This window comes from Chrysochloris asiatica, unplaced genomic scaffold, assembly GCF_000296735.1.
Source record: "Chrysochloris asiatica unplaced genomic scaffold, ChrAsi1.0 scaffold00010, whole genome shotgun sequence".
Lineage (NCBI taxonomy): Eukaryota > Metazoa > Chordata > Mammalia > Afrosoricida > Chrysochloridae > Chrysochloris > Chrysochloris asiatica.
The window spans coordinates 17,042,921-17,061,786 of record NW_006408528.1 but is presented as its reverse complement, the minus strand read 5'-3'; the positions used below and the strand labels follow the sequence as shown (position 1 = coordinate 17,061,786).

General features: G+C 39.3%; 1 protein-coding gene and 1 pseudogene across 4 annotated transcripts in view; one reads left to right on the top strand and one right to left on the bottom strand.

Moving 5' to 3' along the window:
* CDK14 (cyclin-dependent kinase 14) overlaps positions 1 to 18,866 on the top strand; it is an 819,631-nt gene that overhangs the window by 583,667 nt on the left and 217,098 nt on the right. For all 4 annotated transcript variants that reach the window (XM_006834309.1, XM_006834307.1, XM_006834310.1 and 1 more), the window contains one exon: positions 7,352 to 7,415. In XM_006834309.1, coding sequence (XP_006834372.1) covers positions 7,352 to 7,415 — 64 coding nt within the window. The remainder of the gene's footprint in view (positions 1 to 7,351; positions 7,416 to 18,866) is intronic.
* On the bottom strand, positions 3,446 to 4,129 carry LOC102833840 (annotated as a pseudogene).

Here is an 18,866-nt window from a genome sequence, read left to right as displayed (position 1 = left end):
ATTAACTGGGCTTCCCTGTAGGCGCATGGATATTATCCTATCACTTATAGCATTGTACCTAATGACTGATCTGGCTATGTTCTTTTTGACGATGAATGCAACACCATTCCTCTTCAATTTGTCATTCCCTGCATAGTAAACCATGTGGTTATGGCATTCCAATTAGTTATAGGCAAAAGACAGACTTACAAGCTTTCTATGGTGATATTTCTGGCTATTTCTTTCTCTCCCCCACAAATACTGGTGGTACAGTGGTAAAACTCAAGTACTCCCTCCTTTGAGCATCCACACCTCTGAGAAAATACTTGTTACAATGGTCGGCAGTTCAAACCCACCAGCTGCTCCTTGGGGCGTATACAGGTTCCCCATGAGTCGGAACCGACTCAATAGCACTTAGCAACAACCAACAACTCATCTGTATCCCTGTTCATCTGTCTCAGCAGACTAGCAGGCCTCAAGACAGAACCTGAGTTCCATCTTCATTCCTTCATGTGACAGACAAGCTAAGCATTAGTCAATGAAGAAATGAGTCAGTCAAGGAGCAGGGAGATGTACAAGCACTTGCTCAGATTTAGGTGAAGCTACTTCAGTCAACAGATAGGAGACTTGTATGTACAACTCCAAATACACTTGCATATTTGCAGATATGAGAGCCCATTTCATTTTAAGTATTGATAGCAAATCACACACAGTTTCCTTTCACAGTATTTATAAATAATTAGTTTTGAACTTTAGAGAACATCTTTTTCTTTGTCTTGGAATTGATGAGCCCATTCATTAATTAATACAAATGAAGAACCGACATTTATAGGCCGTGCACACCCATTCTCCATGTGTCCAGGAGGCCTCTCTTCTATAGCCACACGCTTGACCCTAACTGCCTTTCTCAAAAAGGTTTTTGCAGAAAGCAAAATTAATTTTTAATTCTTCTTTTCCTTTGCTCACTTTCTGCCTGCTCTGCATTCCATGTGTAATGATCTGGGATTCCAGGCAGGAGAAGAATCTGAGCAGCCTGTTCTGTAGTGATTTTGTTTTTTAAAGTCTTAGCCATTTCTCTTTTCTGTTTCCTGTTAATTTTTATGAGATGACCATAATAGATAGTCACTGGCAAAAAAAATAAATAAATAAAACTTAGTGAGTCAGTTAGAGTTAACAGGAGCATTTTGTTTTTGTTTTGTTTTGTTTTGTTTATTTTTGGAGTGAGAAAACTGTTCAGAAACTGGGAGCAAACTGAAAATAGTAACTTTGTTTACACTACTGTAACATGCTTTTAAAATTTTGATGGATCTTGCCCTTTGCTTTGATCCGTGACTCTTATTTAATTTTGTTTTGTTTTGGAAGGATTGGTCACTGAATTGCTCACTTGACATACCTTGATTGGATGAGTATTGCGAACTGTTGCTAATGAAAATTGCTAGCTCATGTTGATTCATGTTGGACTTCTGCTGTGGCGTTGCCGGTTAATGCGGTAAACTGCAATGCCTATGTGGGCCATTAAGGCTGGCAGTTCTAACTCAACAACTGCTCCTTGGAAACCCTGTACAGGGTCGCTATGAGTTGAATCCTGACTCGATGGCACTTAGCAACAACAACAAAATGTTGATTCCTGATGCTAAGGAAGCAGTTGTTTCTTGTAAATGGCTGTAAATGTGAAGCTACATGTCCTCCTTTCTCAACATATCCTCCATCTGTTGTTGTTGTTGTTGTTAAGTGCTATAGAATTGGTTCCGACCCATGGCAAAACCCTGTGTAGGGTTTTTGAGGAGCAGCCAGTGAGCTTGAACCATTGACTTTGCGGATCAAACTGACTTTGCAGTCGAGCACACTAACCCACAACGCTACATCAGGACTCCATCCTCCATCTAGGTTTGTAATGTCTGAAGGCCATGCTTCCATCTTTCCAAATCTTCCCCAAAGAACTCTGCACTCTTCTATTTATACCACGTCAAAACAGCTGTGTGGGCACCTTCGAAGGACTCAAACTGTGCTCCTTTAAATTTTTATTTGAGTTTTGTGAGCAAAAAAGTAGTCTGATGGGACAAGATGAAAGCTGTAGTGTGGAAAGGGTAAGATTTCCCAATGAAATTCTTGAGGAATAAATAAATACATTGTTGTGATGGGGAAACATTTGCTCTGTGAAATTTTCCTGGCCTTTTTCTCAACAATGTAGTTTTCAATTTCTTGAAAATGTCTTGTTAAGCCCCCATAATCATTCTGTCTTTTGAGAAATATCTATCAAGATGACCCCTTTGGGATATGTAAAAACAGTAGCCATAACCTTCTGAGCTGACCTCTGTGTCTTGAATGTAACTGGCCCAGCAAATCCCTTCAGAAGCCACTGTTTTAACGGATCTGTTGTCTTTTGAAGGCACCCGAATGAGACTAACAGGAGCTCTGGTGACATAATGGTTATGAGTCGGGTTGCTAACCTCAGGGTCAGCAGTTTGAAACTACCAGAGATTCTGTGGGAGAAAAATGAGACTTTGTGATCCTGTAAAGATTTACAGCCTTGGAAACCCTATACAGGGTTGATATGAGTCAGAACCCACTCCAAGGCACATAGTAACCACCACCAACCACCAATGATACTAAAAAAAAGTGTATTTCTCTGAGAACCAGTTTGCAGTCATCCACAGATTGCAGAGATATGTTTAAACATGTGTGATATAAAATAAACCTGTGTATGTGAACTGGAACCCAAGTTGTTGTGTGCCTTCGAGTTGGCAACAGATAGCGACTCTGTGGGGTTTCCTAGGAGCAGCTGATGGGTTTGAATTTCCGACCTTATGATTTGCAGTCCAGTGCTGATTCAACAGCACCACATCAGGAGTCCTGAGTCCTAGTAGTAATACCTTTAATTTACCTTGGAACACACAAAGTCAGATTATCCAACAAACATGATAACATGTGCCTAGCCACTAAGCTTCCGTGAATAACCTCACATGGGATTCACTACATCATTGATGCAATTAAAAATTATGAAACTTCACTACAGACTAGAAAGCAAACAAAGTAGGCCTGTGCTAACCTTGGTTACGAGGCAGAGTATGTGTGTGTGTGTGTGTGTGTGTGTGTGTGTGTGTGTATGTGTGTGTGTATACCAAACTCAATGCCATCAAGTGGATTCTGACTCCTAGTGACCGTATTAGGACAAAGTAGTGATAGTAAGATGGATCATTGACTTCAAGTTCCGTCAGCTTGATTCATTATTATAAAGTTCTCCAATGTTCACTTAAAAACCATTGATGAAGGCTGCGTATTATTTCATCAAGAGTTGTATTATAGTGATTCTCTAATCCTATCATCCTTGATAGAAATCTCCTATAAAGAAATTACTTTATCAGTTATGTGGCTATTCTCAAGTAGGCTCTAGGTGGTGGAATCCAAGTCTTCTGAGCTGTCCTAGATTTTGAGGCTCATGGTTTATCACTCCCACCATCCTTAGCTATGGGCCTTCCTCCTGATAGACCTCTGTGGCACCAGGAAGTGAATTAACCTGGGTCTCTGCTTCATTCTCCCTGCAGCCCAGCACCGCGTAGCTGCATTTCTCCAGCTCCAACTGCTGCCTCAGCTCACCAGCATCTGTGAAAGACCTCGCTTTGTAGCATAAGCATCTTGTCCATCTGCATAGTATTCACTAACCTTTAAGTTGAGGGTATTAGAGGTGCATGGCTGACCAGTTACTCTTCCTGACATGCAGGGACACATATTTGGCCCTGGAGGCCTGACCCATCAGCTTTGAGGTCAGGCCAAGGCACCAGAGTGAATGTTTCACGACCAGTGAGGTGATATGTCCCTGAAGGACATCACCTGGATCCACTTCCATTTTGGCCAGAACATAGCCCACAATCTTCCCATCGTCATCCTCAGCAATATAGGAGAGCTGGGGTCAGTAAAGGCCATGGTAGAAACGGTATTTCCTCTGGTAATTCTCAGGAAGGCAAAGGAGGTCACAATGCCATGTGCCCTTTGGATCATCTAGATGGGCGTTGAGGAAGTTCATAACAGTGGCAGTTGGGAAACCTGTGCGGCCGTGATGAACTGGTGAGAACTGGAAACGGACTACTGCCACATGAAGGTAGCAGTGTTGAGTCCAGGCAGGCAGATGATGCACGGAGCTGAATGGCATGCTGCCTGGATGGTGAGGAAGTGGGTTGGCAAGAAGGTGGTCTGTATGGATAGAAAGTTACACTATATACATTCACTCCTCACATAGCAACATGATTAGATTCCAAGGACCAGACTGTTATGCAAAAATGGAGGAAGACCACATCAGATCACTAAATGTTGTTGATTATTACATCATTACGTAACTGCCACATTTCACAGTTACATAATTGCCAAACCACTGAGAACATGTCAACATGCCCAGTTAAGGTTAGCATGTAACCTTAACCATTACAACCAGCATTACCCTCTCCTCCCAGCTCAATATCCATTACTGCCATTTATTGTTTCTGACTCATAGCAACCCTGTATCGAGTTTCCAAGGAGCGGCTGGTGTGCTTGAACCACTGACCTTACAATTCAAACTGCCCTTGAGGTCGAGTGCTTATCCTACGGTGCTACTTTACTGCCATGTTGTTGTTGTTAAGTGCCATCAAGTCGACTCTGACCCATAGTGATTCTGTATATGGTTTCTGAGTAGCAGCCGGTGATCTTGAACCACTAACCTTGCAGTTCAAATGGCTTTGCAGTTTGGCGCATTAACCCATAGCGCCACAATAGTTCATAGTTAATGCACAAAATAGTTGTGCATTATTTTTTACTGTTGTAAATGTGAAGTGTCAGATAGTAAATGTTTTACTGTTGTAAATGTGAAGTGTCAGATAACAAGATAGTCAATACATAAAGAGTTTGTACTAAGACAAACAATTAACTAACTGAAACTAAATACAAACTGTACCAAACTGTTCTGCCTCACATATAAATTCAACTTAAAGATAGACTTAGAAATGGACTCATTCTTAATACAGGTACTGCCTGTGTATAATATGGTGTTCACACAAGTCAGATGGCATCTTATTTCACGCAACATACCATGGACATTATGTGACACATAACATAATTATGTAATTAGTTGGCTGTGTCTAAGTTATAGTTTTGTTGCTAGAATTTCCACCCTTTAGTTGCTAAAGTTTAGTATTATTGTACTCCCTGGCCCTTTATACAAAATTTAGTGTGGAAACAAAGTGGAACATTCTCCAGATAGGCTGTTTGCTGTTCACAAACTTGATGGTATTCCTGTCTTGCAATAAATGGTTAGAATTATTTACAAAAAAGGGGGAAATGCCTTTTACTGAAACACTGTTAACACAGTGTCTATGTCAGAGACAATGTCCTTGTCTCTTCTGTCTTAGAACCCTTTCAACCCTCTTGTCTGTCGCCTTTCCCTACCCATCTAGACCATCAATAATGGGACCTTGTTTGTATAGATCTATTTATTGATACTGGTAATAATTGTTGTTGTTGTTGTTGTTGTTAAGCACCATTGAGTTGGTTCCGACCTACAGCAACCCTATATAGGGTTTCCAAGGAGCAGTTGGTGAGCTTGAACCACCAACCTTGCAGCTCAAAGTGGCCTTGCAGACCAGCACATTAGCCCACAGCGCCACAGCAGGACTCCCTAGTAATAATTAGTACTTACAAAACTAACCAATTATAGTTTAAAGGAAAAACTGGATTATCTCTTTATCCCAGATTCATTGTTTCAATGAAAAACATAAATACATGTATTTAACCCTGATTCACCAGAGTAGGAAGCAGTAAATAAACCACTCACTTGTAGATGCTCCCTTTGAGATCACAGCTCTGTCTCTCCTAATAAATGACACATTATCAGAGCTATGTATTGCCCTAGATATTCCTGCTATTCCTCAACATGATTAATTTCCTTCCAGGATATCTACCATTCTTCCTCTTCCTTTGTCAGTTTCCGGTTTCTAATCTGTTTGGCTTATCATGTTCATCATCATAGCCTGGATTACAGCTCTGATGTTGACTCCTCTGAACTGGGAGTCACTAAAAAAGTGGGTAGATTAGGGTCTCCCATCTCACCCTCACGTTCCTGGTCTGACCCAATTTTCTGTGGGTGATTTGAAAAATATTTACTACTGACTTTGTTGTTGTTAAGTGCCATCAACTCAGTTCTAACTCATAGCGATCCTGTATAGGGTTTCCCAGGAGCAACTGGTGGGTTAATGCTTACTATTTACCAGGCTGTATTCTCAACAAAAATGCTGTGGGTGCTGTTATGAACCCCCTTTACAGATGAGGAAACCGTAGTTCAATGAAGTTGTTTCTTGCTCATAACCACATGACTAGTAAGTAGTAAAGCATGGATTTTGAACCCAAGGATTCTGTCTCCAGGGTCTGGGCTATTACATGGTCATGGAGTATAATAGTGATAGATCACAGAATTGGAAAATGTCAGTTACATGTGAGATAGAACTGCCCTTTCAATCGCTGTCCAAATTAAGGAGCTTTACTAAGGAGCTTTGGTAGCATAGTCTTTATGAGTCGGGCTGCTAATCTCACACTCAGCAGTTCAAAACTACCAGCAGTTCTATGGGAGAAAGATGAGGCTTTATATGCCCATAAAGATTTACAGCCTCAGAAACCCTATGCAGGGCCACTATGAGTCAGAACTGACTCCCCAGAACACCACCACCTCCAAGCATTGTGGTGATGCAGAAGTAGATGGGAGAAGGTAGAAGTTTGAAGTAGATGGGAGAACATGGAAGTTTGAATTAAAAAAAAATGCGAAAGGTATAGGAAGAACATTTTGTCAAGGTGGAAAAATAAATGACATGATTTAAAAAAAAAAAAAAAATGTATCTGTAGTGAGCAATCCAACCCGTAGAGAATTTGAGCACTCAAAGCTGTTGGTCATGCTCCTTTGAAGTCTTCTGATGCGCAGAAGCTAGAATGTGGGAGAAGACTTGACAGAATTAGATCTGGTCAATGGAGAGACGCGTGATAATCGGAGGAAGGATCAAAACTCATGAAAGAATCAGGAGGGACCCAAACATCCTTTACTCTGTTCTATGAAGATGACAGCTTATGTCTGAGTTCTAAGCCTGCCATTAGCTTGGAGTTAGTAAAACAAAACAGATTTGACTTGTCTTATCACATTCCACTGCATTTGTTAAAACACAGGGATTCATCTTGGGTGGCTCTGTATGTAGCTGGGCTTGTTTTCACTGAAATAAAATCCCTGGCACATGTCAATGGAAAAAAGAAAAACAACTCCAGAGTTTCGTAATGTGCAGTGTACTGTTCTTTATACTAGAGAATTTTGAGTGCTTTAGAAATAATAAGTCTGTTTCCACAATTTTCTCCTCTCCACTAGGTTCTTGGAACACCAAATGAGGACACATGGCCTGGAGTTCATTCTTTACCACATTTTAAGCCAGGTATGTTCCATTCTTTATTACACGTACTCACCCGCTTCCTTCATGCAAAGACTGAATATACAATTATAAACATTTCCCCTCAAGCTAATATGTTATCTCAAAGAAATTCTAGTTAGTTTTGCAGTTGTATGTACTGTGTATTAGAGGAGTTGCCCTGTGGTTTTCAGAATTCATTTGCCTCTAGAGATCGAGTAATCAGTCCCTGGATGGCACAAATACTTAAGCACTGGTTTGTGAACCTAAAAATTGCCAGTTCAAATCCACCTCAAGGCAGTTTGGAAGAAAGGCCTGGTGATCTATTTCCCGAATCATCAGCCATAGAAAGCTTTATGGAGCACAAGTCTACTCTGACACACAAGGGTTGCTATGAGTCAGAGTCAGCTTAATGGCAGCTGGTTTTGTTTTTTAAAGTTAGTGACATACCTCATGAGAGATTTCCACCATATGTGCTTTGTTTAATTTTACCAGTTAAATTGTGAAATAGCAATCATTACACCATGATGTAGACCAGTATCCATGTAGATAAAAACAAAATTTAAATTGATGCTACCTGACTTCTTCTTCTTTTTTTTTTTTTTTTTTTACATTTTTATTGTGAATTGAGTGATAGTTTACATAGAAGAACATCGGTTTGACACTCATCATTTCATTGCAACGGAACTTTCCTCCGTGCATCATCATTCAACAGTATTTGCTTCTATTCCCTCTGTTTGTTTTGTTTTTTTGTTTTTGGTGTGGGAGATGTACACAAAATTATTCAGGAATATATAATAATTTGAACCACCAAAGGGCACATTCTGCAAGCCTGCCTCTTGGCCACCAACACTCAGCCTTTCTCTTTCCGTGAGTCTAGAGTCCTCAGCTGCTCTCTCTCTCTCTCCATGTCCTCATCTCTGCCTCCATCTCTGGTGTTGCTGCTTCTCTGGATAGGGTCTCATATTCTGCTCATGCTCTTCTCCCTTGATGGTCCTAGGGTCCTCTGTTCCTGGCCTGTAAGATTAACTACTGCCCACTTTTTGTTATATAACTTTTACCTTTACAGTTGTGAAGATATTCATGAGAACAGTTTCTCACTATTGAATCATAAGAATCTTAACCCCATCTCTTTTTACCAGACTCATCTAGACAGGAAGAAAACTATTCAGTGGGGACTCTACCTTCCCCCGCACACTCTGAACCTAAACTCCCTATTGAAAACTTGGAAGTCAGTCACTTCGTGCCTTTATTGTCCCCTAATTTTAGGTAGCCAATGTCTAAATTGCCTGTCCCTATCAACCCTGTATACAGAATTACATGACTTCTTAAAGAGCTCTAGTAGTGTAGTGGTTATGAGCTAAACTGCTAACCTCTAGGTCAGCAGTTCTAATCTACCAGTTGCTCTGAGGACAAAAAGTGAGACTTTCTGCTCTCATAAAGATTTACAGCCTAGGGAGTTGCTATGAGTCAGAACAGACTCCATGGCACATTACCACCTATCACATGACTTCTTAAAGCAATAAATTATACAAAGAAACACCAAATTTTTATATCTTTTAAAAGCAAAACTATTATATGAGTCCTGGTGTGTTTGTTTTAAAAACAGAACTATTATTATGTAGTCCTGGTATTATATGAGTCCTGGTGTGTTTGTTTTAAAAACAGAACTATTATTATGTAGTCCTGGTATTATAGGAGTCCTGGTGTGGCGCTGTAGGCTAATGCGTCGAACTGCAAACTTGTTTGAACTGCAGTGTTGGTGGTTCAAGCTCACCAACTGCTCCTTAGATACCCTATACAGGGTCGCTATGGGTCGAGATCGACTCAACGGCACTTAACAACAATAACAACATTATCACATGAGCCACTGTAGGGTAAGTACTAGGATGCTGACTACAAGATCAGCAGGTCAAACCCACCAACTGCCCTTGGAAACTCTATACATGGTCACTGTGAGTCAGAACCGAATCCATGGCACACAACGAGACAAAAATTATTGTATGGTAAATTAATTTGAACTTAAAGATATAAATGTCTGAATGCCCAATTTTGCAGCATTCAATCTTTTGCTAATATAAAATATTGAAAATCCTAGAAAATGGAAAACGCTAGAGAAAATGTGGAGCTTTTTAAATAAGTTGTCATATTTTTCCTGGCAGTAGATGGCAGTCATGAAACTTGCAGTTTTTGAACAGAAGAGGAATCTCAGAAACAGTCTTTTAATTTTTATTGGAGGGTTGAAAGGTTTGGAATTGGAAATTTAATAAAATCAGTGGGATGAATTCTTATAAAATGATTCTCTTGTTGGTTGGTTTTTCTCTTCTCGTGGTTACAAAGAAATTGGATTGTGAAATGCAGAGACACACCATAAAATTACTGAAAAGGATTTTATGGAAGATCTAATAGTCCATTATTCTGAGGGAAATGAGTTGTGAATAATTTCTGTGAGGGGAGCCAAGTGTACTCTTTTTCTCCTCTTCCCGTCTTTAGGGAACTATCCGAATAAATGATCAATCCCAAAGAATGGCTGAGTTGGGAAGCTATTTTTATCTTTAATATTTTTATTCAGGAAGTTGACAGTCTGCTGAGAATTCTTTTTATCCTTCTCTGCTTCCCCAAAGACTCTTTGTATTTTTCCTCAAAATTCTAAATGACTCTGTGTCCTAAAGGACTATAGAAATTTAACTTCATTGGAAGTTTTTGTTGTTGTTTTAAACCAAGCAAGAGACATCTTCTAAGTGAGCCATTTGTTTCTAATTGGATCTCAGTTAAAGACACAGTGCTTTATAAATGTTTCAAGTGTGGGCCATTAAAGGAGATTAGCTTCCCTGTATTAGGAACTTAAAGTCCTAGAGAAACAGAAAGAAGAAAATGTGGAAAGATCTTAAGTAAATAAAGTTAGATGCAGGAAGGAATAATTCAGACAGTCATTTGATCTGCCAAGGATCGGTGCTAGAAAACATGGGGTAACTTCTTTATTTTAGTGTCAATAGAATTTATCTTCACCAGCAAACATACAAATTTATTACTGTGTTCTGGAAAGTACTAGCGTGCTTCGTGCAAGTTAAGCTAAGTTGTGAGCTTGATATTTTGTATTCAATACATATTTGTTCATCTGCATTATACTGACATTATTTACATGACACTTCTGGTAGGCGCATGTAAATTAGGCTATATTACAAAGCTAGGTTAAGTTATTGCTATTGTGTGTAAACAACACTACTGTCAATGCATAATGCAATGTGTAAGTGGAAGATAATGAGGGACCAGAAGAAGAGCATGTTTATATGGAGTAAGCATGGGTGCTGACAAGCCCGAAAGGATCAAGGCAGGCATCATAAGTGCTCCCTGGGTTTGCCTGGGTAAAGTCCAGGGGAGACTAGATAATAAACTAAGGCACAGGATGTAAATCTAGGAGTGCAGCATTTAGTCAGACCACCCAGAAAAGTCCTAGTCTCTTTCTTCATGGACTGTGTACTCCAAAAAAAGAAAACATGTATTCTCAGAGGAGATCCTGATGTGGTGCTGTGGGTTAATGCGCTGGACAGCAAGGTCAGCTTGAATCTCAGGGTCAGTGGTTCAAACTCACCAGCCGCTTCTTGAAAACCCTAAACAAGGTTGCTAGGGGCTGGAACCTATTAATGGCACTAACAACAACAACAAAGCGCAAATCAAAAAGGCTACAGAATCGAGCCTTCCCGAAGTTGGCTTGGAAGAAAGCCTTAGGCAGTTTACTTTTGAATCATCAATCTTTGAAGCCCTAGGAAGCACAGGTCTACTCTGAACACACATGGGCTTGGAATCAGTTTGACAGTAACTGGTTAAGGTTTACCTGTCCTGACCCTCACTCTTCACTGCCTTATTCCACCCCAAAGAATGCATTAAGGAGTCTGAGGAAGGAAAAAGATTTGGGCTATGAGAACATAATTTGTTTAATTTTTAAATAGATAATACATTTACATGATTAAAAAAGTACAACCTGGAAACCAAATTCACATGCCTACTCCAACAGCGCTACCGTCCTCATCAGGAGCTTCTTTCTACCTTATTAGTTTCTTGTATTCCTTTCCTTTTTGGAGATGTAAGAAATCACTGATAAATACATTTTTATTAAGACAATACATTTTCTACATTGTGCTAATATTAAACACAATTCCTTGTCTTGCTTTTTCATTAATACCTCTTGGAGGTCTTTTCATGTCACTATATAGAGGAGGCCAAGCGTTGCTTCCTCCTTTTTAATGACTGAGTTGTTTCCATTGTATGGATTTCATCTGTTCCCTTCCTTGACCATTTGGTTTGTTTCCAAATGTCCTTGGCTATTATAAATATTAAAGCAATGAGAAACATGTACATGTGTATATACAAATACACACCACATGTGTGCGGTATGAATATCTGAAGCATACAATGCCAAATTTGGGTTGTTGTTGTTGTTAGGTGCCATCAAGTCAGGACCAACTCATAGCGACCCTATGTACAACAGAACGAAACTGCCTGATCCTGGTCCACCTTACAATCATTGCCAAGCCTGAGCCATTGATGTTGCCATTGTGCCAGTCCATCTTGTTGGGGGTCTTCCTCTTTTTCTCCGACCCTCCACTTCACCAAACATGATATCCTTCTCCAATGACTGGTCCCTCCTGACAGCATGTCCAAAATATGGAAGATGAAATCTGGCCATCCTGAGTTCCAAGGAGCACTATGGCTTTATTTCTTCCAACACAGATCTATTGGTTCTTTTGGAAGTCCATGGTACTTTCAGTATTCTCCTCCAACACCATAACTAAAATACATCAGTTCTTCTATGGTCTTCCTTATTCACTGCCATTGCATACGTATGAGGTTATTGAAAATACCATGGCTTGGGTCAGGCGCACTTTAGTCCTCAAGCTTACATCTTTGCTCTTCAACACTTTAAAAAGGTCTTATGCAGCATATTTACTTAATGCAACACATTGTTTGATTTCTTGACTGCTGCTTTCACGAATGTTGATCTTTAATCTGAGCAACCTGAAGTCTTTGGACAACTTCAGTCTTTTCTCCATCAATATGGATGTTGTTTATTGGTCCAATGGTGTGGATTTTTGTTTTCTTTACATTGAGATGTAATACATATCGAAGGCTGTGCTCTTTAATCTTTATCACTATTTTAAGTCCTCTTCATGTCCAGCAAGCAGGGTTGTATCATCTGCGTATCCCAGGTTGTTAATGAGTCTTCCTCCAATCCTGATGCCACGTATTTCTTCATATAAACCAGCTTCCCAGATTACTTGCTTAGCACACAGATTGAATAAATATGGTGAAAAAATACAACCCTGTCACACACCTTTCTTAATTTTAAACCATTCAGTATTCCCTTGTTCTGGTCAAACAACTACTTGTTGGTCTATGTACATGTTCCTCATAAGCACAGTTAAATGTTCAGGAATACAAATACTTAGCAATGTTGTCTATAGCTTGTCATGATCCACGTAATCGAAAGCCTTTGCATAGTCAATAAAGTACAGGTAAGCATTTTCAGGTATTCTCTGCTTTCAGCCACGATCTATCTGACATCAGCAATGATATCTCTCATTCCCGCGTCCTCTTCTGAAACTGGCTTGAACCCCTGGAAGTTCTCTGTCAATGTATGTTTGCAGTCATTTCTCTATTACCTTTAGTAAAACTTTACTCACATGGGATGTCAGTGATATTGTTCAATGATTTCCGCATCCCATGCTCTTTGGAATGGGCACAAATATGGATATCTTCCAGTCAGATGGCCAGGTAGTTGTCTTCCAACTTTGTAGGCATAGATGAGTGAGTGCCTCCAGTACCGTATCAGTTTGTTGAAAGATTTCAATTTGTATTCCATCAATTCCTGGTGCCTTGTTCTATACCATGCCTTCTATGCACCTTGGACTTCTTCCTTCAGGATCATTGGCTCTTGATCATATGCTACCTCTAGAAATGTTTGAACATCAACCATTTCTTTTTGGTACAGTGACTCTGTATATCCCTTCCATCTTCTTTTGATGATATCTGCATCATTCAATAATTTTCCCATTGTTATTGTTCAGTGTCGTGGAATTGATTCGGACCCATAGCAACCCTGTATAGGGTTTCCAAGGAGCAGCTGGTGAGCTTGAACCCTATACAGCGTCGCTGTTATTCATAAAGCTTTCAGTGACTAAATAGTCATAAGTAGTCCATCTCTCCTTTTTCCTGTTTAGTCTTCATCTGGAAGCTCATCTGAAACCTGTCCACCATGGATAACCCAGCTGGTATTTAAAATACCTGTGGTACAGCTTCCAGAATCACAGCAGCAACAAGCTACCACAGTAGGGACAGACAAGTGGTGGAAAGTAGGGTTACAAGGTCAATGATTGTATATGGTTATATTATTAAATACTTCTGATTAGTATTCAAACTTGTCCAATGGTGCGGTTCCAGTTGGATCTGTTACCAGGAATACACAAGAGCAGTTCTTGTTCACATTTTTTCTAGAGTGTGTTACCAAACTTTTGGATTTTGCCAATCTGATAGGTCATAAAAGGAATCACAATGCAGTTTTTTTTTTTGTTTTTTTTTAAGTTTTTATTGTGAATTGAGTGATAGTTTACATGGGAGAACATCAGCTTTATGTTCATCCTGTTGCATTTCATTACATTGCAATGATTACAATCCCCTCCATGCAATATCACATCACTCAACAGCATTTGCTTCCATTCCCTCTGTGTTTTTTTTTTAAATGTTTTATTGTGAATTATGCAATAGTTTACGTGGGAGAACATTAGCTTTACATTCATCCTATTGTATATCATTTCAATGCCATGGTTACAATCCCCTCCATACATAATTAACCAACCAAAGGGTATACCCTGCAAGCCTGCCCCCCAGTCGTCAGCACACAGCCCCTCTTCCTCTCTGGGTCTAGAGTCCCCAGCCCTCCATCTCTCTGCATCATCATTTCTGCCTCCATCTCTAGTGTCACTGCTTCTCTGGGTAAGGTCCCACTCCCTGCTCTTTTTTCCTGAAGGTCCCAGGGATCTCCGCTCCTAGACTGCAAAGTTAATCACTCCCCTCCTTGCTACAGTTTTTGTTTTTGAATGTACACCGAAACACTCAGGAATATATAACCATTCAAACAACCAAAGGGTATACCCTGCAAGCCTGCCCCCCCCCTGGCCATCAGCACACAGCCCCTCTCCCTCCCTGAGTCCAGAGTCCCCAGCCACTCCTTCTCTCCACTTTATCATCTCTGCCTCCCTCTCTGGCATCACTGCTTCTCTGGGTAGGGTCTCATTCTGCTCTTCTCCCTTGATGGTCCCAGGGTCCTCTGCTCCTGGACCGCAAGATCAACCACTCCCCTCCTTTTGTTATAAAATGTCTACCTTTACATTTACAACACTCACAGTCAGTCCTGATAGCAGTTATTCACTATTGTATCACAAGAGACCTATCCCCATCTCTTTTCATCAGCCCCATCCAGACAGATTGGATAGTACTCAGTGGAAAGTCTACCTTCTCCCACGCCCTCTGGAACTAGGCTCCTTCTTGAAAGCTTGTAAGCAAGTCACTTCATGGCTTTGTAGCCCCCAATTTGGGGTCACCAGTGTCCAGGTTGCCCATCCAGAAGGAATCAAAATATGTTTTAATTTATAAGTTTCTCTTTATGAGTGAGGCTGAGCATCTTTTCACCGTATTTCCTTTTCTGTGAATAATATATATTTTTTACTCAATTAACAGTTGTACATGATTTTCTTATTGATTTCTGGGAGTTCTTACATTAACTAGTACTTTGTCTATGAAAAGATTTACTTCGTGAAGATTTTGAAAAGTGATTCTAATTTCTAAGCAATTTGAAATAGAATCATTTTTTACTTTCATATCTTATTTAATTTACTTTAACTGAATAAATTTTGTCTGAAGAGAAAAATAAGGCCTGACTGTATTTAGAATAGTAAAGTTGTAATTTTTTAAATCACCAGTTTCTATTATAGATATATATGTACAAATTTATGTGTTGTTGTTAAGTGTCGTTGACTTAGTTCCAACCCATAGTGACCCTGTGTAGGGTTTCTGAGGGGCAGCTGGTAAGTTTGAACCACTTACCTTGTGGTTCAAATTGGCCTTGCAGTGCAGTGTTTATCCTACAGTGCCACAACAGGACTCCATATATATTGATTTTGCCTACAAAGCTTACGTATGTATATATAGTGAAGACAGTGGTGGTAGTGGTTATGTGTTGTGAAGTAACCACATGGAGTAAATGTTTACGGGAGCAGAAAGCCTCATCTGTCTCCCTCAAAACCACTGGTAGTTTCAAACTGTTGACCGTGAGATTATCAGCCTGATTTCATAACCACTACACTACCAGACAGAGCTCCTTACATGAAGAAAGTATAAAGTCATTAAAAAGACAGGGGTCAAAAAGACCAAAATTATATCAGAAGAGACTGTGAAACTTGCTCTTGAATGTAGAGTAGCTAAAGTAACTGGAAGAATTGATGAAGTAAAATAGCTGAACAGAAAATCTCAAAGGCCAGCCCAAGAAGACACAGTAGTATAGTGAAATGTGCAAAGATATGGAGATAGAAAACCAATAGGGAAGAACACACTCAGCATTTTTCAAGCTGAAAGAACTGAAGAAAAGAATTCAAGCCTCAGCTTGAATTATCGAAGTGCTCTATGGGCAACCTATCGAATGACACTTAAAGCATCGAAAAAAGATGAAAGGAATATGCAGAGTCACTAGACCAAAAAAGATCGGACAATAATCAGTCATTTCAAGTGGTATCATATGATCAAGGACTGATGATATTAAAGAGAAAAATCCAAGCGGCACTGAAGCCATTGGTGAAAAACACACTCCAAGAACTGACAGAATGACAACTGAAACTTTTCAACAAATTGATGCAGCACTGGAAGCACTCACTAGTCTGTGCCAAAACAATTGGAGGACAGCTATCTGGCCAACTGATTGGAAGAGACCCAGATTTGTGCCCATTCCAAAGAAAAGTGACCCTTTAGAATGTGGAAACTATTAAATAGTTTCATTAATATCACATGTCAATAAAATTTTACCAAAGATAATTTAAAAATAATTACAACAATAAATGGACTGGGAGCTGCCAAGACATCAAGTCAAATTCAGAAGAGTGCTAGGAATGAGGGATATTGCTGCTGATGTCAGATGGATCTTGCCTGAAAAGCAGAGAATACCAAAAAGAAGCTTACTTGTTGACAGTGCAAAGGCATTTAATAATGTGGAGCATAGTACACTATGAATAACATTGAAAAGAATGGGAATTCCAGAACACTTAATTGTGCACATGCAGAATTTATGCATAGACCAAGATGTAGTTGTTTGAGCTTAACAGGGGATACTGCATGGCATAAAAACAAGAAAGGTATACGCAGGGTTTTATTCATTCACTATACTTAGTTAATCTGTATGCTAACTAAATAATCCAAGAAACTGGATTATATAAAGAAAAATATGGCATCAGGATTGGAGGAAGTTCATTAACAACCTGTGATATGCAGATTGCATATTGATATGCAACATTGATATGCAACCTTGCATGCTGAAAGTGAAGAGTACTTGAGACACTTGCTGATGAAGATCTAAGAATACAGCCTTCCATAGGGATTATAACTCAATGTAAAGAAACATACATCCTCACAACGGGACCAATAAACAATATCATGATAAAGGGAGGAAAGATTGAAGTTGTCAAGAATTTCATTTTACTTGCATCCACAGTCATTGTTCGTGGAAGTAGTAGTCAGGAACTCAAAATGATTGGGAAAATCTGCTTTCAAGCTCCCTTTAAAGTGTTAAAGAGCAGAGATGCCACAATGAGGACTAAGGTGCATCTGACCCACGCACGCCAGGGCATTTTCAGTCACTTCATATGCGTAAAAGTTGTACAATGAATAAAAAAGATCAAAGAAGAATTGATGCATCTGAATTGTGGTGTTGGTGAAGAATATTGAAAATACTATGAATTGACAGAAGAACAAACAAATCTGCCTTGGAAGTACAGCCAGAATGTTCCTTGGAACATACTTTGGACTTATTGTCAGGAGGGACCAGTCCTGAAAAAGGACATCATGCTTGATAACGTAGAGGGACAGGGGAAAAAGGAAGATCCCCAAGAAGACAGATTGTCACAATGGCTATAACAATGGGCTGAAACACGGTAACAATTGTAAGGATGGCATAGGATCGGACAGTGTTGTGCATAGGGTCACTATGAGTTGGAGGCGTCCCAAGGACACCTAGCAACAACAACAACCTAGCTACCAAGTAATAATATCTTTTTTAAAAGTTTTTATTTTCCAGAATTACCAACTGTATTATACAAGGCAGTCTTCCAAAACATTTCTGGATATCATAATTCACCATTATAGAGACCATATTTTTAGAGAAAATAAAAGTATTAAGAGAGACTAAGACATCAAACTGCCCTGTACTAAACATGTCATAACAACACAGAAGATGCTGCCACAGTAACCTGACCTTCAAAAAAACTCACTTATTTTTATAGTTAATTTCTGTAGAAGAAGTTACATTCATTTTTTTTTTTAAGTGTAAAGATGGACTTTATTTAAAAAAAAAAAAAAGTCTTTTTGAGGACTACAAATTACAAAGTAAAAACAGACTACGTAGTTGTTGTTGTTAGGTGCCGTGGAGTCGGTTCCAACTCAGAGCGACCCTGTACAGAAACCTAGTGAATACATTTTGCTTGTGCACTATAAGTTATTCTGTCAACAAATTCACCTCATTCACAATGTTATTCATTATAATGCTCTTCTTTATAAGGCTAGTATACCTTTATTTCAAATTATATTACATGTTATTCCTTCAAGATGAACTTTTAATTTAAATACCATACTCTTTCTTGGCTCATAAGAATGGCACCTTTTTTAAGGGTCAATTTCCAGTCAGTGTCTGGTGGCATTATTTCAGGTTAATATCTTTCACCAATAAGAAAACCTTATGTCTCTCTCACCCCCAAAATTGTGGTCACATTTTGTTTTCTAATGACTACAATGGGTAGCAGCAAGAAAAAGATGATTTTAAAAGCAGCCATTAAAGTAGATGGATCAGCCATACAGAAGAAATATTTGGTTCATGGCAATTTAAAAAATGGCAACTAGAGCATGTCAATAGCTAGATGCTTGAGTCATGAACAGAAAATATTAAGACACTGAAGCCAGTCCAGTATGACCAAGTGGAATAGATCATCATTGCACTTCATTCTTTATAACAAATACTCTAAGCCAATAGGAAATACAAGAGATATTTAGAGTATCAGTTAGAACATGCTGATCACTCCGACATTTGTATCCATTTTTACAGGGTTTAGAACATCAGTCATTCCCTTATTTGCACTCCTTGACCAGTCCTTATCAATGTAAGTGTATTACTTGGAATGACAACTTTTCTTAAGTACATTTGAAAATAGTTGTATGAAAAGAATA